At 36.6% G+C, this 22,903-nt stretch overlaps 1 protein-coding gene across 12 annotated transcripts in view; it reads right to left on the minus strand.

Annotated features, from left to right (window-relative positions):
• LOC139960817 (pleckstrin homology domain-containing family G member 7-like) overlaps positions 1 to 22,903 on the minus strand; it is a 142,364-nt gene that overhangs the window by 8,274 nt on the left and 111,187 nt on the right. For 8 of the 12 annotated variants that reach the window (XM_071959397.1, XM_071959387.1, XM_071959396.1 and 5 more), the window contains exons 2-16: positions 20,725 to 21,413; positions 19,122 to 19,227; positions 17,580 to 17,677; positions 14,726 to 14,850; positions 14,076 to 14,137; positions 13,471 to 13,512; positions 10,703 to 10,726; positions 9,551 to 9,592; positions 7,973 to 8,010; positions 4,649 to 4,735; positions 3,862 to 4,020; positions 3,610 to 3,708; positions 2,950 to 3,051; positions 1,340 to 1,453; positions 325 to 499 (exon numbers count right to left, since the gene is read on the minus strand). In XM_071959397.1, coding sequence (XP_071815498.1) covers positions 325 to 499; positions 1,340 to 1,453; positions 2,950 to 3,051; positions 3,610 to 3,708; positions 3,862 to 4,020; positions 4,649 to 4,735; positions 7,973 to 8,010; positions 9,551 to 9,592; positions 10,703 to 10,726; positions 13,471 to 13,512; positions 14,076 to 14,137; positions 14,726 to 14,850; positions 17,580 to 17,677; positions 19,122 to 19,227; positions 20,725 to 21,309 — 1,858 coding nt within the window. In that variant the 5' untranslated portion in view covers positions 21,310 to 21,413. The remainder of the gene's footprint in view (positions 1 to 324; positions 500 to 1,339; positions 1,454 to 2,949; positions 3,052 to 3,609; positions 3,709 to 3,861; positions 4,021 to 4,648; positions 4,736 to 7,972; positions 8,011 to 9,550; positions 9,593 to 10,702; positions 10,727 to 13,470; positions 13,513 to 14,075; positions 14,138 to 14,725; positions 14,851 to 17,579; positions 17,678 to 19,121; positions 19,228 to 20,724; positions 21,414 to 22,903) is intronic. The other 4 variants (XM_071959391.1, XM_071959389.1, XM_071959388.1 and 1 more) reach the window with 4 other exon arrangements.

The raw sequence follows: 22,903 nt of genomic DNA on the forward strand, positions 1-22,903 counted from the left end.
GTAAGTATAATGACAAACTCCAAACAGTCTATAGTCCCATGGAATCTCTATAAACTATTACTTTGGTTCGACAATTGTAAATCGTAAACCCCATGAAGACCATGCGAATAACCGCGGAACACGAATTGAAATCATCTTCCTAGCCAATCTATATCGATGACCTGTTTGGTCTGATTTTATGCTTTGTTTTTAAAGTATAATCATACGGACATTGCGAAGCCTTCGATCGATAAGTCTCTAAATTTAAGTGAGGGGTGGGGGGGGGGGGCAGGGTAGGATAGTGATGGAAGGTGGTAATTGCTTGTTTAATACCGAATTGCTTACTTATTGCTGTTGATACATTCTCTATGACAATCATGAGATGGTTCTTGGCGTTGTTATCTGGTGTGTTGTCTCGAATTTCTCTCAGGAGTAGAGGATACTTGGTGATTCTTTGTATCGGTGCAGCCAAGAAGTCCTTGATCCCTAGTCTGCTTTTACCACACTCCTTTTCTCTTAGCTGTAGATAAAGAATGTTGATCTTGATGTCAAATGATTCAATTTAAAAAAAAATCGGCAATTGATTGTTTTATACATATATACTTAATAATATACTTTCCCAGGCGACGAAATGCTCATATTTCGGGGGTCTCATCAGTTGGGCATTTCATTCGCAAAAATGATAGCAAATAGATTCACCTTGTTAAGGAAACCAACAATGAGCAGTTCACTGCTTTAACATAAATGAGTAAATTATAGCCGATCCTTTGCGCAGCCCATTCGCCACTTCAAAGATCTTAACTAAACGACCATTAGCGAGATACAGCTGTTGTTTTTGCCAAAGGCAGAGAAGAGGCCTAATCATTTATATTTAGGTTGTTTTATTACTTAGCGAAAATGGTATAGACTTAACAGAAAATATCACCCACTTGTTCGCTTAAACCAAACTATTGAAGAAATTGTGGGCCATTCAGACGACATTCTTAGCCCAGTTTTTTGTGTATCAGGACTGTGACGTATTCCCGCCTATTTATGACGTTTGTAATGAAAGCCAAATGTTAGTTATAATGTAACTGAATTCCGAATAAGAATAAAGGCAGATTTCCAGTAAAAAGTCGCTCAACATTCTCTGTTACTAAAGTGGGAATTATTTATAGCACCTTATTTATTTATATTTAGAGACGTTTGCGTCAACCGATTGCGTCACATGTAGGATAGCGCGCACGGTTTGCTTAGCTTATGCTATGACCATGAATGTATGTAACATCGCACTCACTTCGACGAACTTAAAACAAACGAATGAAGTGACATTTATGTGGCGATAAATGTTGTTAAACTATAATTAAAAGGATAAGCTTACTTCAAGAAATGTACGGAAGTCAACGTGTTCTTCATTTTTCTTGAGGTATTCCACAGCACCAGAGTCATAATTCATACAGTATGTCTGGTACGCTGGACTTATCTTCGTGTCAAACTGTTTAAACAAGAAGAAATAAAGAGGTTGTAGGCGATACGTTGGCAAACTCCAGTTTCTATTACTCACCCATTAAGTTTTGAACTTTTATCTCAGTGACTCGGATATTATTGTCATTGTTGTTGGAGTCGCTTGGGTGGGGCTGGGGTGGAGGGGGAGAGGGGAGAAAACTAATTTACAATTTTTAGATAGGGTTGAACTTTAATCGAGGGGTCAGAGGCGAAATAAGGATTTCATAAAGAAGGGTATAGCTGGAGACGACTCGACTCTCATGTAGGGGGTCTGGAGGTCTTACTCCATTTAAACAAATTTGGACGTCAAAAAATGTATTCTGAAGTCACGGGAATTAGGTCTATAATAAGTTCTATATGCAAGATTGTACTTATAAATACTCTTGATAGTTTTTGTTTTAAATCCTTAACAGTGATTTAATTCTTCAACGAATGAACCCCCCGTCTGACGTTGGAAGCTTCCCCCTTTGCACACGTCACCGATCCTGATAAGACTACCGTTGCGTGGTGTTGTTAAATCTAGAACTAAGCATTGCAATAGCTTCATGCCTCACCGAGACTGGAACATCGGCCCCTTTGTCTCCTATTATTTCTTTTATATTAACTTGTAACATAAGTACTATTCTGGCCTGGTTCCATATATTTGCCTTCTTCCGTGTTCTTTTTGTCCGATTCATTTCAGTATCATCCAAAAGGCATCTCGAAGCATTTTCAGGTCCACTAAGAAACTAAAATTGATAAGCACGTTTTCAACGTGAAGACTAAATTAAACCATTTTGGGGTGAACTGTTTCTTAGACGTGTAAATTGGTTCCTTACGCGTTTGGCTAACATTGGGTACCTTAGTATTTTAGGGGTGGGAGAGGGGGAGGAATAACGCAAACCCTTTACAAGCCCCTAGTCTAATAGTACAACAAGGTAAAGTTCAAATTTTACTTCCACTCTCAAACAAAACAACTAAGTTTATGCATAAACTGAGCTCCTTTGTGTCCTCACTCATATACATGTATCATGTAGTCTGCACGATATCGAATTTTACTTTTCAACCCAGTGAAGCTAAAGTTGCTCATATAGGGGGTCATCAGGGATCAAAGGTTGGCATCTTGGATGGATTTCAAACAGTAAATACTTTTGTAAATCATACACTAGTGCAGTTACATGTATAACCTCTCTATATGTCACGTTTTGCCTCTCGCCGCAAAACTTAATTAACTGGTACACTCACTGACAGTAAAAACAACAGTCATTTGCTTAAAATGAATAGTAGGCTATATGTTAGGGGTATACCTGCTTTAAATTGTGATACGGCTCAGATAATCTATTAATTAACTTCTCAATGATTTGTTTGCCGTCAATAATGTAACGTTCATACAACAGAGTAACAGAGAAAACTAAGGTCGCAGGCACAAACAACCTTTTTTTCATTTAGTAATTACATCATCATTCAGTTCCGCGATGTTTCTTTTCGCAGAAATCTTAAACTTACATTCTCTAAGAGTCTGACTATAACCTCAGTAGGACCGAAAATCTCTCTGGTCGTCGTCTCCTTCAATCCTTTGTAGAGTTCTCGGCAAAAGGCTGTGCTTACCTATACGAACAGACATTGATGCATATTTATAATGTATCATGAATAACATGAATATTCATCGATGCATCTATAATAATCAACAGGTATATTCCTTTATGGCTAATCTTCATTAAGGTTTGTTTTTACTGTTACATTAATGTATTATGTGTATTACAGGTTCCTATTCTAAGCTAGCTATACACACACTAAACACAACTTTACCTACCAATCATGTAATATTAAAAGATCTATTGGGTTACTTGACTATATCGAAGAATGCATAGGTTTCATCATGCTATTATTAAGGTTAGACTTTTAGGTGTGCATTCGGAAGCATATTGAGACTTTTAATTAGGTGAAAAATAAAGAATGTACACTATGAGTTCTGCTAAAAACTAATTTAAGTATGTTGTGAGTTTGAAAGAGAGGGATGTGCACCCCCACACATTCCTGCATGAACCCACCATTGTAAAATAGATAGTAAAAATAAAACCGCGACATTGACTTTTCTTGACTTTTTTGGAGTATGATCGCTTACGGTTGTTACGCTACAGCGTATAATATTAAGCATACACTTACAGAACAGATCTCGTCCAGATTGGCGAACACTTTCCTCGGTTCAATATTCTCAAATGTATTTTCATCGCTTATTAAGAAGAGTAAAGAGCCTTGAAAAACCTGCAAATTGAAAGAAAAATAACCAGCGACATTTAAATCAACTTGATCGTGATCATGGAATCGTCATTATAAAATGAAATAAATAAATGTAAAAGAATGAAATACAATTCCACCCGAGAAGTTATACATGAAACACGTTATTTATTAACTTACATTCTTAAGTATGAGAATATGATCCACCAAATAGACAACCTCACTCCTAAATAATTCCCAAATCTTGTTTCTTCTCTTGCATTCGCTTGAGTTTGGTTTAGGGATGTGTTCTACTTGGAGTACGTCCTTCATAAAGAACACCCAGTCCAATCCATCTTGCTGGAATGAAAATCAAATCAAAACAATACAAAATTATAATTTATTCGAAGTATATCTAAAGCAGAAGATACAGTTCTACTCCTCGAGTTCTCTGAACTAAAACTTTCAACAACAAAAAAATAGTTAACTATAGTTAAGTTTCAATGCAGAGTTTTTTGGGATTAATTTGAGGCATTTTCCTTTTCTTATGTCTCAGTTATAGTTTAATTCCTCTTGTGTAATTAACTAGGATGGAACAATTACCAACTACAAAGATGTTGCTGAGAGCCGAAGCAGCTAAATACTTTGGTAGTCGCCCCTCCCCCCCCCCCCTCTTCTTAAACCCCCGAACTTAAGGACAAAAGTTGACTAAAGAATAGTAACGTAATGACACGATTACTTGGCAATCAAAGCTCTATAATAAATTTTTGTCATCGATAAATACTGAAATACCGTAACCAGCTCAAACTGCGATGTCACGTACTTCAGTAGAAAGTGTACGGGTTTGTCTAGCAGAATACCATGACGTGTTCACCAGAACACTCACGTTGGTAATATACATGCGTTTCGTTTCACCTATAGTTTATACATATCATCGAAAGATGGAATATTCAAAATTAACTATGCAGGCATTGTTGTGATCACTCACCCCATATTTGGCAAACTCAAGTTCTTCTTTATCGTAAATTGTGTACCGTTTCAATGCTTCTTCCAGTTCTGTCCTATTCTTTTGCTTCTGTGTAACAAGAATGGAATAACAAAACATGATAATGACAAGAAATAGATAAAGGAATTAAGTATTCTTCAATGAACAAATAAGGAATGATTCTTCGGTCAGCTTCAGTTCTTTATCACTTTTTCCGTTGTTTTTATTTCGTACTTTTTTATGCTTCGGAATATAGAGAATTATTAAACCATCAAGATTATTTACCGTCTAACAGTCAAAGAAAGAAAAACCAGTAATATTGTTAACTGTCTAACAGTCAAAGAAATAAACACTGTAGTCGACTGTAGTTGTCTTGCATGTACTACTGGCCAGTGTTATATGCCTTAGCTACGAAGTACAGTACTGGATACGCGAGACAATGTCGATAAAAGTAGTAGTATTGTAGTTGAATGAAACTGATAAGTTCCCAAGTAATATAGTATAAGTAATTATCGATTGCTATCGTTGAAGTATTCTCAACTAGATGTTGTTGTTGGACTTAATTATAATACTTGTAACTATAGGCTATGTAGGCAGACTGACCTTAGACAGACTGACTATAGGCAGACTGACTATAGACAGACTGACCATAGGCAAACTGACCATAGGCAGACTGACCATAGGCAGACTGACCATAGGCAGACTGACCATAGGTAGACTGACTATAGGCAGACTGACTATAGGCAGACTGACTATAGGCAGACTGACCATAGGCAAAGTGACTATAGGCAAACTGACCATAGGCAGACTGACCATAGGCAGACTGACTATAGGCAGACTGACTAAAGGCAGACTGACCATAGACAGACTGACCATAGGCAGACTGAAGGTAGGTAGACTGACTATAGGCAGACTGACCATAGGCAGACTGACTATAAGCAGACTGACTATAGGCAGACTGACCATAGGCAGACTGACTATAAGCAGACTGACTATAGGCAGACTGACCATAGGCAGACTGACTATAGGTAGACTGACCAAAGACAGACTGACTATTAGCAGACTGACAAAAGGCAGACCTACCATAGGCAGACTGACTATAGGCATACTGACTATAGGCAGACTGATTATAGGCAGACTGACTATAGGCAGACTGACTATAGGCAGACTGACCATAGGCAGACTGACCATAGACAGACCTACTATAGGCAGACTGACTATAGGCAGACTGACTATAGGCAGACTGACTATAGGCAGACTGACTATAAATAGACTGACCATAGGTAGACTGACCATAGGTAGACTGACCATAGGTAGACTGACTATAGGCAGACTGACTATAGGCAGATTGATAGTGTTGATAAGTCCAAAAGTATTGAATTTCATTTTTTAAGAGATGCAACTAGAGTGCACCTTTAAGGCAAAGTTGTTGATAACGAGGAAAACGCCCTTGCTCAACCTAGTTTCGATATGAATCCATTATATTACAGTTAATCTGTCAAAGCATGTTCTTGTAGCTCTATATAAACATCATTGGACCCAATGATAAAACCTTCATAAATCCATTAATCTCCGTCAAAAGGTTGTCATGAGTTGTTAATATGTTACTTGAGACAACAGCACGTGACTGTTCTTTTATTGTTATTGACGCTGCGTCTGACAGAGTATTATTCTCGATATGTCAAAGTCCAGGAAAAATGACATTTTGAGTACTTTTAATACTTCTATAGCTATTTTAGTTTAAAGATGTTTAGCTTTTATATATATTACATTTCTGAAATGCTCCTTTAAGGCTAGTTAATTGATGATGACGTCAGATCCTCAGGGCAGGTCTGTTGTTAATCCATTGATTTTATAAATTCTAATAACCAAATCAAAAACAAGTGCGTCATTAATTACATAGATACAACAGAGTACCTCTGGATGACGTTTAACTACATTCATTAAATGTTGCAATAGGTTTTTATAAATGCCATTTTTAGACCACTTTAGTTTCAAGGTTAGTTCCTTTTTAGTTGTATGTTGCATCTGAGATATTGACCTACTGGTCTCTGTGTTAGGCTATGGTTAGTCAAGTCAACTTTAATGACGAGCCGCAGATGCTTAAAGTGTCATTTCAAACCATTAAAAGTCATATAATTGCAATATGTGATTGGTACCATATAGGTTACAAACGATCTACAACATATCAACATTAATTTTGTGTGTTAAGTCACCGTTTTAATGTACTTGTGTGCTATACACTACCAAGTCCAGTCGCTTCACTTAAACTTAGATAGGTCGTCATAATTAAATGAAATTCGATAAAACAAAAGCGAGTGCAGATGACAGTCTTACTTCTGCATCAATTTGGGTTTCTTTATATTCGCTATTAAATATGAAATTCAACACCATTTAACCCTGACAATGTGTAAGTAATCAAAGGGTTATTTGACACTGTGGCTAACCAATGGATAGCATTTGTGGTGCTCATTAGAAGCAGTGTGTCATAAACTAGTGAGTCAAACCTGCATGCAAGGGTTTAATTCAACCACTGTTATTGCGCCTCCAACTTGAAAGAGCAATTCCTCAAAGACACTTTAGTATAGAAATGTAAACCTCACTAATATTACTTTGTTGTAATGCTATTTCATCTTATTTCTTATTTCATCCGTATCCATGGAAATATATATCGCTGACCACTTCGTTTATACCAGGAATAACAAATGGAGAGGCGCTCTCGTAGCGGCACAGAGGTATATGTATCGGACGTATTGGAGTGCACAGGATTTCACAAGTGGGGGCAGATCCACCCCCCTCCCACCCCCAATCGGACCGATTTAGGTAGGGGCTGAACTTTTAAAGAAGGGCCAGAGGCGAAGGAAGGATTTCATAAAGGTATTGGCCCTTTGGTCGTTGAAGGCAACTTTCATATATGAATTGAAATTTAAGACTTCAAATAGTGTATTCTGGGTCATATTTCTACTGTACATTAGGTAAATAATAAGCTCTAAATGCAAGCTTGTGCTAATGAAATACTCTTGGTGATTTAATTTTAGGTTGAAAAGTGGGTGTACACCCCCGTAGCAGTGGTCTAAGTACCCCGAATGACGATTGGAGTTTTTTTTGGGGGGGGGAGGGGGATACCCGGCCCTTGCGCACACCACTGACGGGACAGTCGTTGGGGGTGGGGGTCGTCCAAATTATACGTGTTGGGATGCGAACATATATTAAGAATGAGAGTAACAGTATAGGACAATTTGACTTATGTATAGTAACATTCGCCTAACATGGAATGCCATTAATGTTTAGGTTCAATGGGCTGAAGAAACCTTTTTCTCAACTTACCCCTTTCGTTGGCCTCTTCCTAAGTTTCTTCTTTTGGGCTGAAATTGAGAAGAGAGAACCATTGTTATAAGAACTTATTAGAAAAAACCTGACAAAATGTCTGAAACAAGATTCTGCACAGGAAAATTGAAGGCAGCACGTTTTCAGGGAAAATGTAAGGAATTCAGAATTATAATTTCATTATGTGAAGATTATTTACTGGGTTTGGTATATCTCGTTAGATTTCGTAAGGGTTGAAATATTAGCGGCTAACTCAAATTGGAATATTACAGATGTCTGTACAGTGAAAATGAAGTATGAACTACTTTACTGGTTTTGTATACTAACTAGAAGGATATTTGTTTGTTGTTTTCATGCCAAACTTATCATTCAAATATTTAACGATCATGATGTTGTTGACAATTTATTTATTATTCTGAAAGCTGCATATAGCACGTTATGATTAATGTTTAACTCATCCATATATATATATATAACATTGTGTTGGGGACTGCATGATTGATGTTATTTGCATGTTTGACATACACTTGAATTACTAACCATGTATTAAAGAGACTGCGAGACATAGAACAGAATTCATTCTAATGAAGCGAGTTTCATACACACAAATTGACTTCAAAAGACACAAAACTTAAAACAGAGTAAACTATCTACTTTTGCAATCTTGTGTATAGGTTTATCTGTCAAAACTAATATTCGTGTAAACGTAAGTTGGCCTGACGTTTCGATCCTAGCAGGATCTGCTTCGAAGAAGATCCCTGAAGTAGATCCTGCTAGGATCGAAACGCCAGGCCCTCTTACTTTACACATGTTCTCTTACACAGGCTCTTTAGTGGATAAGCAGTTTGCTAACAGTTCGGCAATATTCTGATAAATTGTCTTAAAGAAACATTCAAAGTTTTAGTTGCAGTACGTTTTTCAGAAGGAAAGCATTATTTCGTAGATATTTTAGATGCCATCGTATTAGACTGATCAATACAGGAAAGAGTTATTAGAGAGGGGAATAGCTGATGTAAAATTAATCTCGAATAAAACAGGATTTCATCTCATTTTTCTCAAGAAATTGTAACGCAGCATCAAGGTCCTCCCTCCGATTTGTCTCTAACTTATGCAAGCAGTCAAATTATGATCTCCGATGTGGAATCTTGGAATCTGACTGAAAAGTTGTGTGTAATGCAAAACTCCTCACAGTCTGGGAATAAATTTCAGAACCACAAATTGTGATTTTGTTAAAAGCAATTTTAGCATACCAACAGTTTGGTGTCAGTGTTACCGAAAATCATAGCAGACTCCATAAATGGCACTTAGCCGATTGTAATATGCTATAAATGACATGTTATTTTCACGGTATATAGTTGCTAAAAACATACTAGGAAATAGCCTCGTTACGCGAGTTATAGTTGTAAATATGCCAATACATTGTTGAAACTGATTTTTTTTTTCATTACATAAGAATAAGTAGACATTATTATTTATGGACCCTATATTATTACCTTGAGGGGGGGGGGGGGGGGCGGAGAGACAAATAAATGAAAAAGAAGGCAAAAACAGGAGCCAGGAATTAAAAAAAAAACTTACCTTGTTGGTGTTTTATAGCTTGATTGAGATGAGAAATATCATCTGAAAGATTGAAGAGGCGAGCAGGAATAAAACCCACCAAAGTACAGGAACAAGGAAAAATGCAAATGCATTGCAGTTAAAGAACCATGCATGAAGAAAGAAATTAGGAAAGAAAAATAGTGAATGCATCAAAATTGTTCCAATTGTTTTAATATGTGTATCGAGAACTAGACTAGTTTTTTCAGACGTTTATTTCTATTTGCAGATGGGTCAAACTTAATTTCATTCGTGTTAACATATAGGTAAACTGAACCAAATGACCGGTTTCATTTTTCATTATTTTTTATGATACTTTCCTAACTTAATGATTTTATAGTAGTTATAGCTAACAACAAAATCGAGTTGATACCGACCATTACCAATGTTATACCACGTAATAGAAAATATTTAAAATGTCTTGGACGATAAATTTTGGTAACAGGTTACAAACTACCCTCTTAAATACTATATTACTGCCAGAAAGAAAAGGGGAAGGAAAAAGGAGAGGGAAAGAATACGTCAATTTCTTGAAAGAACAATGAAGAAAAAGAAAATTGGTACCAAAGCCAGACTCTTTCCCCTCCCTCCCCTCCCCATTTCCCCTCCCTCGCTCCTCCCAAAATAAGAAGGGGAAGGAGATTGGAGATTTTTTGTACATAACACATCTTCATGAATTGACAGCGGATATTTAAGATCACCTCTGTCCAAGCCCCTCGGTGCCCCAGATGGGAAGAGGCAGGTAGGCGTCACTGTCAGTGAGTTTTGGACTATGCTCTATAGAGCAGACATGTCTTTCGAGTAATAATCGTCCAAATAACATTGAAATTTTACACTTTACATAACTGAACCTCTCTATACAATCCCCATTTGTATTAAGAAAGATAGCGCAAATGCAAAATAAGTCTTTTTTTTCAGAACTGGAAGGACATATAAAGGTAGTGTTTCAGTATCAACAATTTACATCATTTACGAAGAGAGATTGTGCTGCTAGTTGCATGCAAATATATCAGGATTAGGTGGGTGGAGAAACGTGTGCGTGGGAGGGGGGGGGGGTTGTGGGTCGGAGAGGGTTGATAACAATACGAAAAAAACCCCAATAAAAAGTGAGAAAAGGAAGATTTTTGCACGTACCTTCGAATCGTTGGTTCATGTAACCTTTAGAGACAAAAAAAAAACGTGAGTTAATTAATTAACATCGTTCGAAGAAACCGTGTTTTGCATTTAAACGTCTGTAACATCAGAGGTAATTCCGTCCAGGTTCGTGGGGATCTCTTTATTAGTGTATATTAGGCATATAGTTAAATCCGATACGTAGTGGTTATATATCGCTTCTTCTTTACATATAAATACGTATGATATATGTAAATTATATTAGAGAAACCCCCTGCGGTAGCGTAAATGAACCGTAGCCGGTAAATGTCAAAACTTCTCATTTATCCCGATTATTTTCAGAATTAACCATCTGACGAAAGGGTCGGGCGTTATGCACTCCCCTCCCCCACCTCGCCCTCCTGCTTGCTTGATAACGAATGTTCCACCGAAAGTCTACTTTGATGAGGGTGGGGATACTGAAGGAGTTTTGGGCGACTGACCCCCTCCCCCCTCCCCCACATCAGTCAGCTACCCCGCCCTCTTTCATACGTCAGTTGGTGTTCCAATATTGAGATTCATACATGCTCAACTTCTTGAATTCAATTCAATAGAGATCATGGTCTTTCAGAAAGAAAACGGTTTCCCTTGATCTTATGAATACAATAACCTTTAACCAAGATGATTCTGATACTGATCAAACGTAAAAGAAAAGGGCCACAACTTTGTATATGGTTAGATTACAAAGATCTCTCCATGCATCCTCTGATGAATAAGTTGAAGAGAATACGTACTGAGACATACAACGAATAAGCTACGGTAATCCATTGCACATGCATGTTAGAGTATGCTTCACATGCATGTTAGAGTATGCTTCACATGCATGGTGTACTGAACAACTAATGAGTCCGAAATGACAAAGTAACATGTTTAGAAGACATATGTCGCTGGCATTACTCGCCGTATACCTTTTCGTCGATAAACTGGAATTATTTATATAGATATATATATATTTATATAGATATTAGTTTAACCACTGAGTATTCTACAACATGTTACCTTGAAATACTATCAGTGTTGGCTATGGGAAGGTTGTCTATAGCCTACTAGCACTAAGTGATGTTTAGTAATGTTTAATTTTGGTATCTTTACTTTACAGGAAACTATTGGCTATATAAATGTGTCATAAAGAGGGATAAACAGTATTTTGCGGCTATTAAGACTATTCACATTACAATATGGCGACTATATAGTTAGTTACATTGTCTTTATACTCTTATACGTCCATACAAAAAGATGCATAATGCAATTGTTTTACGGGGATAAATATCATTTCTGCAGGCTATGACTAAGCAGATAATCTAATGTTTAACGCATCTGTTCAGAGCATATGCATTGTTTTATTATATAGCAATTTCTAATTAATTTATTTTACGGATGGATGGACTTTTAAGTTGTCACAATGCATTGCTTAAGTAAATATGGCAACTGTTTTCTGTAGCTGCCTTCATGTGTTTCTTCCTTCTTTCAGTGTCTGCATGCATTGTTTTATCACTTTAATCATGTCCGGTAAACAATGGAGTCCATTTGTATTCCAATCAAGGTTTTTGACCTGTATTTAAGGCAATAAACCTACATTGTTTATTTAAACCTACGTGTATAGCTGACACTTTTTTTTTATCATGGATAGAAATACAGCCGTTTTGTTAACATGTATGTATAAAACCCATATGCATTATTGATATAGTCTCGTTTACACGTCAGTCATGTTAAAACCGTGTGACACTCTTTTTGAAAGACTTCCGTTTATTCATTAATGCACTAAATACTGAAGGAGATGCGGAATAAATTCATTCACCAAGGGACAGAACAAAAACAAAGAGTAGATGTTATTGATGAATCGCCCAAAATATTTTAATCCATACCCTTCTAAATGAAAGCTAAACAATAGTCTATCTACCAAACTACACACTAAACTAATCTTTGTGTTACCAACGAAATCAAGTGAAATGAATTAATTGATGCTGACTCTTTTCAACTAGATCCCCAGCAGGAAAAACCGAAATCTTTTACACTACAATTGATACAAAAATCAGGCCGTTCTGTGACGCGCATGCTCCGCATACAGGCTTCGTGTATGGTTAGAATTCCAATGACATTGCAGTGCCCCCCCCCCCCCGCACAAAACATTTTTTTAAGGATTCAAAAATTGTAATTTTTAAACATAACTTTCTTCCATTTAACATTAATTTAGCAATTTAAATATTCTGTAATTTATCGATCTTGTCAGTAAGATACTTTCTAAGATTAAATTTTATTGCTTTGTGCCCCCCCCCACCCCACCCCGCCCCCTGTCATGATCCAAACTGGACGTCACAATCCAGATGTTCATGTAGGGTGACTGTAAGAAATATGTTACCTTCTTTACTCTAAAAATGATGCTATATTTCTGTAGTTCTAATATCTTCGTTTGAAGGGAATCATTTCCGATCCCATTAGTATTTCTTAGCAATTAATCATTCCCATCTCAGTGACTTTAGATCTCGTTAATTTGCACTGTTGAGTATACTAGAGTAAAGCATCTCAGCTTTCCAAGCCATATAAGAATTGCTTTCTTTAATAATATTACTTAGCAGAGGACGTATAAAATTAAAAATAAGTTCATTTATCATACAGTATTTTTTGTTGTTGTAACCAGTAAATTTGCTGGCGCGGGGCTGTATTTATTGTAGTGTAAAAGATTGAAGCAAGTGGGTTATAATTACAATACATTTTGCGCCCTCCTTTGGGAGTCTACGTGTAAAACATACCTTCAAGAATGCTCACGGACGAACTGGATTGACAAAGACTCGCTAGAGAATAATAACATTGAAGCCATCCAATTAAGTAGGACAACCAAAAAAACTGAATGTTACATTTGTTCCACGGGGTAACATAAAAAAATAATGAAAATATCTTACAAAGTTTACACTTTATAGATATGTTTTATTGATAAGGAAGAACCCTTTTCAATAGGGAGGATTTATTCGGGGAGGGGGGGGGGGTGCGGTAGGAGGGGGGTAATTATCATTTAATGGAGGGGGTGCGGGGGGGGGGGGGTAATTAACATTTAATGCGATGCCTCTTGATTCCATGTGTAATCCATCGTATCTTAGTTTATCATTCGTTGTTATCACTCTCTTTGTAATTTCATAAGCAACGACGTAGTTATCGCAGCTGAAGGGCATGCAATAATATGACGAGAAGCAATTTCGTAGGACAAACAGGTCTGCGTGAAGTTCTAAATGGCATTGAACATTTCATCTTTGTTTTAATAAATTAAACAAGTTGGATGGGGAGTGACGTTTTGATTAGGGGTGATTATATTTACTATTTTAATGACTAAAACTAGAAAAAGAAGGTAATTCGACCGTACCTCTCAGAGATCTTCTCCCATCACTCACATCTGACCCATTTGCAGTTGAAAGGGAACTCGGCCTGCAAAAAGATAAATTCCATGTATTAACTGAATCTGAATGAGTGTCAATAGTATATGATACGTACTATGTTGACTGTCTTCCCTTTACTGTACATGATACCATATCAAACGGATACAGGAAAGACCAGGTACAGGAAATCATAACGGATGACTTCAGTCCACTAAGAGAGCAAAAGGTAACTAAGCAACTCATTAAATTTGTTAAGTTACAACAGTTTCTTGTACAAGATTAAACGGTTCATAACTAGTTAATTATGAGCTTCAAATGATACCTTAGTTAGAATGATGTGACATTTCGGATGGATTAGTACAATTTGAGACATATTTAGGCTACGAATTAGCTACGTTATAATACTTTCTCGTGGTTGAAAATGTGGAGGTAGGTAACACCCACAACCCCTTAAATATCGCGCCTTTATTTTATAATACAGCCACCCTCCCACTTACCCCTTCCCTCAACAATGCAGTGTTGCCCTTTGAGGAGTGCTATCAGATTAATATTGTTAGCGATATGCAAGAGCGAGGTGAAGAACTTAATTAGAGGACAAAATATTGAGGTATCTTTGTTCAAAATTTGAAATACTTACTCAATAAGGAATTGGCCTCCGTCACCAATGGGGATTCCCGGTGCGATAGCGGGGCGTCGGCTTCGTTTCCTTACGTTGGTAATAGTGTTATCTGGCTCTATATCTCCTTCACTGTCTGAGTTGTTCTGTTGTCCAAATTGTAAAAAAAAAAACTCTACTGTCAATCATAAATTCGTTAATATATCATTTTATTATTAGAAGTAAAACTCTGGCTAAAGACAATAGAAAACCGCCAACTTAAAGCATTTCATGTGATATTTTCGAATTTTTTGTAAGCATACTGGCTGCATCGAAATAAAGCAAATATGAAATTGCGAAATATGAAAGTGAAGTGGAAAATAGTGGCAAGCGGATTAGCAAATCTTGAAAATTCAAACCAGACCAGAAAGGAAAAAAAAAGAGGAAAACCAAGTCTATGACAAAACGTTGATTTTGACGCAGATTGAAAAAAAAATAGGGAAGATTGCGTTAATGAAGAACCTCGACTAACGATTGGTTAGAAACAAATGACGTCAGAGTGCGACCTACCTATCACATGATGTAATTTATTATGAGTGAATTGTACATGATTGGTCCAGAGCTGCACCTACTGATTTAAATATGAGAAATCTGAAGACTGTATAAGATATCCGTAGTTCTCTTCACGGAGTATTTCCCTCTGTGTATTGAGAAGCAACTTACGGACTCTTGTATGGATTGTGAAGACTATCGTTTACTAAGCCTATAGTGTCAGTTGATTTCCAATCGACTTTTATACGTATAACTTGCTTGCATATAGACCTACTAATATAAACTCCAATTTGTTGGCATTAGATGCATCGTTTGCGCGGTGTCAACTGGTTGTGTTTCAGGGTCGAAGCTAGACTCTTTTTTTTGGGGGGGGGGGAGGGGGAACAATACTTTTCTGATCATTTTTCTGACTATTGTGTTTTTCTGTGAGGTCAGACAGATATTGGGTGGCTAGGTCCACCCCCCCCCCACCCGCCTCGGCTACGGCACTGTTGTGTTTCCATTCAGCAGCAGTGAATTGTTAAGTTCAATCATGCCTCCTGGATAAGTCAGACCTACCAAAGTGCGTATGTTTTTTTTTGTGCGGGGGGCGGGAGGGGAGGGGTGGGGGTGGAAACACCAACCCCTTCCCCTCTTCCTCCACCCTCAGAAGTTACACTCTCGTGTTGATAGGTAAACACCAATGACTTAGAATCATCTGATTCAAAATAATCATCGCTACGTGAAGTGTCGGGCAAACCCTATTGATTCAAATTTATCGATGACGTCACCTACTCAGTCCAAAGCTACATCTTATCAAACAATATTTTGAAAGAATCAAATTATTGAAAGAAGTTATACCGTTTAACATGCAATGTGAACTTATTTAATTATTTCAATAAATTATTTTCGAACGTTGGTCAAAGATCAGATTTTTCTCTGTACTGTGTATACACTGCTTTATGTGTTGCCGTCATAAGGAGCTGCATAACAAGATACACTGTACAACGTTAAATGTCTAGTACCCGTTCAACATTTCCCTGGTTTCATATAAGAATATGCACTTACATTTAATTAAGCAGAATTTCCTTTAATGATTTAGCGAATGATTTCAGTTCTCCTATAACTTCTTTCAATGATTTTTATCTCATCGAAATTCGCTCCATTTTGCTGCCCTAGTTTCTTGATTAATTAATGAGACTTTTAAAGTAGGTTTATCTTGCATGATAACATCATAGGTCTTCATTTACAGCTACCATAAGATGGAATCACGATAGCTCGATACGTTAAAGGTATATAGCAACTGAGGTTAATGTTTGTACTGTAAATATTATAATACAGGAATTGGTTTAGAAACTTTTATGATGAACCAGTGTAACTTAACATTTGCTTCATGGATTGAGTGGACTGAATTAAGGAAATTCGTCTGGAGAGGATAAAAAGTATGTTTTCGATACCGCTCGCCACATTTTATCATAAAGCTTTATTTTATCATTTTGTAGTTTCTACTTGTAGTTTCTACTATACTAGGTATCTTTAAAGATACATTCATATTCATTGTATAAGTTGTTACTGTTTAAAATGCCTTGTTAAACATCTGTGTTACTATGGTGCATTCAAACAATACTAATTACACACTTTTGCAATTTTTTGGTATTATTTTCCGTTCATAAACTTTTGCAGTTTATAATGAATGAAAGGTTGCTTTTAATGTTGCTTGCGTTCATTATTTGGCTAATTTCTGCTTGCCTATCAGACTAAATTCACATTCAAGGTTGGCCTATCCATGTTAACATTAGCAGATAAAAAATCCTTTCCACATGATTGAGAATGTGGAATAAATAAATAGGTGTGACTGTATACAACTATAGGCGATATACGGTACTGTTGTACCCTGGAAAAAACATTTTTTCATTGTCCAAGTAACACTGTCCGACATAGTTCAACTAGTCAAATGTGCGTTCATATTCATCATTACACGCACATATATATATATGTATATATATATATATATATATATATATATATATATATATATATATATAAACACACACAATCAATCAAATTGTGTGATATGAACATACTATAGAGTTGTAGGCCTATACAAGAGAATGCAGTTTCTCAACAGAATAATAGTAAATTTCTAATAAAAAAACAATTATTCGCTGCAAGCTTGTTAACACCACCGCCATTTGCTTAAATTATTAATGACCCCGTCACCTTATTGTGTATACTAGGCCGCCATTTTTTATGTTAGGAAATTATAGTATTGAGCTTTAATTGGTTAAGGTTTTGTGCGTAAATCTAGCAAGAAACAGAGATAGAAACTTATAGGGTAGCATAGAAAAGGAAAGAGTGCAGTAACCGTTTTATTCGGATGTAGAGGTGCTTTAATTCGCAAATTAGGAATTGGGACATCAAGAGAACTGGCACTCACTCCACTGGCGAGAGACTCCTGTGATTCTATAGTTAAAAGAAGAAGAACAAAAGAAAACAATAGACTTCATTGTTTGTAAAAATTAATTATGAAATATCAAATTAATTAGCACTGCGCAAATAATTATTTTTTCTTGATTCAATATTTCAATGAATCTTAATTACTTACTACTTTTCTGAATGAATATTTATTCTCATATTTTTGGGGATTTATTTCTCTGCAAACACATTCTTTAGCTGATAGCCCGGAGTTGTTTAATACAAACCCCAGCCAAACGCAATAGAGGTAACTAACGTTTGATGCAATATATGTACGATAAGTAATTGACCTAATACGACCGAAATCTTAAACACGTAAAACTAAGTTATTAATTAGGCCTAACACCTACAACAATTAAGATTGGCACCTATGAAACTGCCAATCAAACCATGCTGATTGGAACAAACGAAATGCGATTTTCAACCCCAGAAACCACGACCAGCAGGACTATCATTATGTTCACATATATAACATTGGTATTTGGAAACGTAGATTCGGGAAAGTTATAAGCATACACAAACATGGTTTCATATCGTGTGAGGTAAATTATATGAAATAAGGTATGGAGCACTCGATTGTTATACATTTACACACAAAAAAGAAAGAAAAATCGATTCATTTTGATTGGTTTTAGTTGTCGATATGCAATTATAAAAAGAGTCAGGTGATACGCCTTAAACCAAACGCAAGTTCTTTGTTTGTTTCGTCGTATCCAACCCCCCCCCCCCCCCTCAAAAAAAAAGGAGCTTCGGAGACTTTGCTTCACCTCAGAGGTCTTATTTCTGAGAAATTTGTGGAAAATTATCTCAATTTTGTGCGTGGAAGTATAACAGTACAATTGAATCCAATTATAGGTTCTGTGTACTGTATTTCCACCATATGAATATTCAATAAGCTCTACTTTCATGTGAATCAATGCTATGTTTATACTTTCAGATTATAGTCAATTATGTGATTGTTTATCACTTACAGTGAGTCTTTAAGCACGCTACACTATACGACTCTTATTATCATTATATTGCTTCTAATTAATAACAATTTTATATAATCCAAACAAAGAGACAGATAAAAAAATATCAAACAAATTTGAAAGGGGGATGGGGGGGGGGGAGGAATTAAATGGTTTTTTAACTTAGAGCAATAACCCCGGTTATATATTATGTGATGATCACTTCCATGTTGGCTTGCTGGTGCTTCGTATACATAAACCAGTCTTTGTGCCAGTAACACCAGTCGAACAGTTTAGTATACCTAAGAATCACACAGGTTCCATTCAACAATATACATGACAATATGATATATAGGCCTAACCAAATCAATATGAAAACGTCATCACACATTGCATTCAAACGTTCACCATTGAAAGTGGTTTATGAAAGGGTACATTATGCTGTAAGTCTTGGCTATAACGATATATGTTAGGAAACTTACCATCCAGAGATAAACTCCTGATTGAAGATATTTCAGACGCATCATCGTCAGGGTGTGACGTCAGAATAACAGTGGGCCTCTTCTCGATGCTGATTCGTCTGTTGATCTGGTAATTATAGCATTTTATGAATATTCATCAGACGTCTCCCAAGCTCAGTGACATTCTTTACAGGCTAATCATATTTTTTTCTTGGAATATGATCCGATATGTCACCTTGATGGCATCATACTAAACCACATGTCCCGCCCCCCCCCCCTCCTTCCTCACTTTTGATCCCTCCTCCAAATAGTTGGTCCAGTATCACCCTTTTTCCAAGGATGTTCATCGATAGATGGCAAAAAGTAATACATTTGACATTTGATTGATTTGTGACACTAATTGTATCGGATATGGTATTAGTATCCACAGAACCCTCTTGCTGAAGGTCCAGTAGGGTAAAATTCTCTTTTGAAAATTTATAGAATAGGTAAAAAATAGTAATGTATTAGGATTAAACTAGCTTCTTGCAAACCACCAGCTACAGGAAATATCAAAGGTGTTACATACAGCTTGAATAGATGCAATGCGAGGGAGCTTTGCTAGTCAAAAAGAGAGAGGAAAAAAGCCCACACCATGCAAGCAAGCTAATATATGTTGTTACATTACACGAGATTTACTTCATCTTAAGCTAGACAGATGAAAGAGATTGTGTAATCTGCGTAACACTGTCAAATCTTCGTGCACCAGTTAGCACTTAAATAGGCTTCTTAAAATGCACTAATGGACGTTCCTTCAGACTGTGATAGCAAACGGAATTAAAAGATTCGAAGAAAAAAACAAAACCCCCAAAACAAGGTGAATGCCTTCAGTTGATTGAAAGCAAAGACACTGGCGCTTTGGTGGATTAGTGGTGATTACTGGTTTGTTGCTTCATACACTGTCGAATAGTCTCTAGGTAACTTGACAAGCTAACCGTTGAAAATAGCTATGTAGTCACGATGTATTGGTATATATGTTTGCTCTTGGTTGGTTAATTGGGGGGGGGGGGGGGGGCGATGACAGTTAATCCAAGTTAAACATGAAAAATCGAGTTCAGAATGACTAAATATGATCAGCTAGACAGATTGTTCATAAATGTATCTCGATAATCAAACATTCTTCAGATGTTAAATCTCAAATAATTCCCTTGACACATATGAGATCTCCTGACGTATCTTTTGGTTGTAAGTCATAAAATCTTACAAAATATTTTAATAACATAACAAAGATTTTTCAGGAATGTGAGGATATGACGTCACAGCTAGTCTGATTTCAGCAGTTTCTATACAATCAGATAGAACTTTAAACTTGAATATCTCCTAAACGGAAAAAGATATTTATATAATTTCTTCACTATTGGGTTTCTTTTATTGTCCTCTTTCATATAAGATAAACATTTGTGACACCTGGACTAATCCTTTAAGGTTAGGGTATGTGGATTGGAAATAATGGAAAAAAAAAAACAATGGGGTCCTCAGTCTGAATGTAAAGCACAGCCATGGGTGTAGGTGTGTGTATGTGTGCATTTGATGTCCAGAGAAGCTTTAAATATATGCAAAGACCACTTAGGGCACACAATCTTACCAATGGTGAAGGCACAATGTTGTCGGATAATATGAAACCTTGATCAATTCCTCTATCTATCGGGTAATTGACTTCTGTCTGTTCTGGGATGTCATCCTCTACATACGGAGTTGCCAATGTCGGTTGACTCCTAGCCCGCCCATGTCTTCCCCCTGACTTGGAGACGTGTGGTTTACTATATTCTTTGGGGTCTATGCTGTGAGACCTCGCAGGCACACTCTCCTTTCTCGACGAGGAGAAAAGTTTCTTCCACGAATTACCCTTCTCGCCGTTTAATTTCTTGTTACACTGTGCACAAACAGTGACGTCATCTTGAGAGATGTCCGTCTGCATGGCCTGTGAGGACGAGGTGTTCTTGATGTCACATTGGACTGCCTTGACGTTGGTCCACGGATAAGGGTTGTCATGACTCGGTCCTGTGACGTCATAATCTTTATAACTCATGGAGTCCTCCTTCTTATCCTCCTCATCACTCAAAAATAAATGGAATCCGTCGAATTTTAAGATGCGGTTACTGCTACCGCTGCTGCTACTCACAGAGTTTGGCGAAGAAACGGACGAAGTGCGTTTGCTGTCCCCAACCATTCCGTTTTCTGATTGGTGATTCGTTAACTCTAACTCCTTGCTACTTCCGTCCTCTTCAGTGGTGGGAGTGGAGTCAAATTCAGGATTATCTTCTGACACCGTTTCTGCAAAAGAAAAAGAGAGAATAATATACTAACTCAATGATTTTCGGTTTCTATAGAGGATTGTGGAACCTAATAGGTATCGAAGAGTCAGTACAAAGGAAGTTGTATTTAGTATAAGCGAAAGTCTGACGAAAAACAAAGAGGTGATATTTAAGGGGCACTAATCTATTGATACGTGTGGAATCATCATCTTATGAAGGGATATGTTTTGAAGCATCACTCTACACAGAATACTAATCTATTATTATTTGTTGAATCTTCACATTATGTAGGAATATGTATCGATACATATCCCTTCATAATGTAATGACTCCGGAGATATCAATAGATTAGTATTCTGTGTAGAGTGGTAAGTATATTGAAGCCAAAGCGGAATGAAGCATATATATATATATATATATATATATATATATATATATATATATATATATATATATATATATCTATATATATATATATCTCTATATATATATATACATACATACAGCACCCATCGTTACTATGCCCATGCATGGTATGTTGGATTCGTTGATTTATTCGGTAAACTATATAATGGTTTGGATGATATAATCAACACCATATTAATTGAATGAAATATGCAGCTCAATGCAGCTCACATTCTGATCACCTGTATGAGACGCATAGATCACCCTTTTACAAGAATGAAACTTTAAGCAATGGTCCTCTCTGTAAATGACCTAAATAAAACAAAGCCATATCGACATATACACATGTGCTGTTTTGTAGCCTACACATCTGTTTTACAATAGAATTAAACCAAGGTCGTACATAACAATAGATCAGAAACTACATGGGAACCATGCAAACTGTTCACTTTGACTGGATAGTTTCATAATTGTAAATGAATCATTAGATGAATCAGATTATAAAAAAACTGAGATATGTACAAATCATGCTTATTAAAGATATGAAATGGAGAGAGTTAAACCGAACTCAGGTTCCGATACATAGTCGAAGAAAGATAATCTAATGATTTTTTTTGGGGGGGGGGGGGGCGAGGGGGATGGGTCTTGTTTCTTCTTAAGTATTTGATGTTATATAATGGTAGCACACCAGCATACACACGCACACTCACACCCACGCATCAGAACCTGTTCGCCGATATTGGAACACTTAATTTCCATTTTTTCTGTAGTTTTCTTCACGATTCTACACTAGCAGTGACTGATTTATAGGATTTCTGTATAGGCCTGCTTCACTGAACGGAGTCTGTGTGATATATATGTAGCCTTCGGATGGAGAGATTTTAACATTGTGCCTGGGAGAGGAGTAGGGATGGCGTCAATATACGGAGGATGAATTACTTTAATGAGGAAAGCTGTAACAAGATGTTTGACTAAGCATAAAGTTGTAATAAACTAAATGGGAAATTGATCAGGATACGGCGATCATATGAGAGAGACACAGCAAATATATATATATTGTTTCAAATATATTCACAAATTACAGGATATCAATATTTATGTGCC

This window comes from Apostichopus japonicus, chromosome 20 (assembly GCF_037975245.1).
Source record: "Apostichopus japonicus isolate 1M-3 chromosome 20, ASM3797524v1, whole genome shotgun sequence".
In the NCBI taxonomy this organism is placed as follows: Eukaryota; Metazoa; Echinodermata; class Holothuroidea; order Aspidochirotida; family Stichopodidae; genus Apostichopus; species Apostichopus japonicus.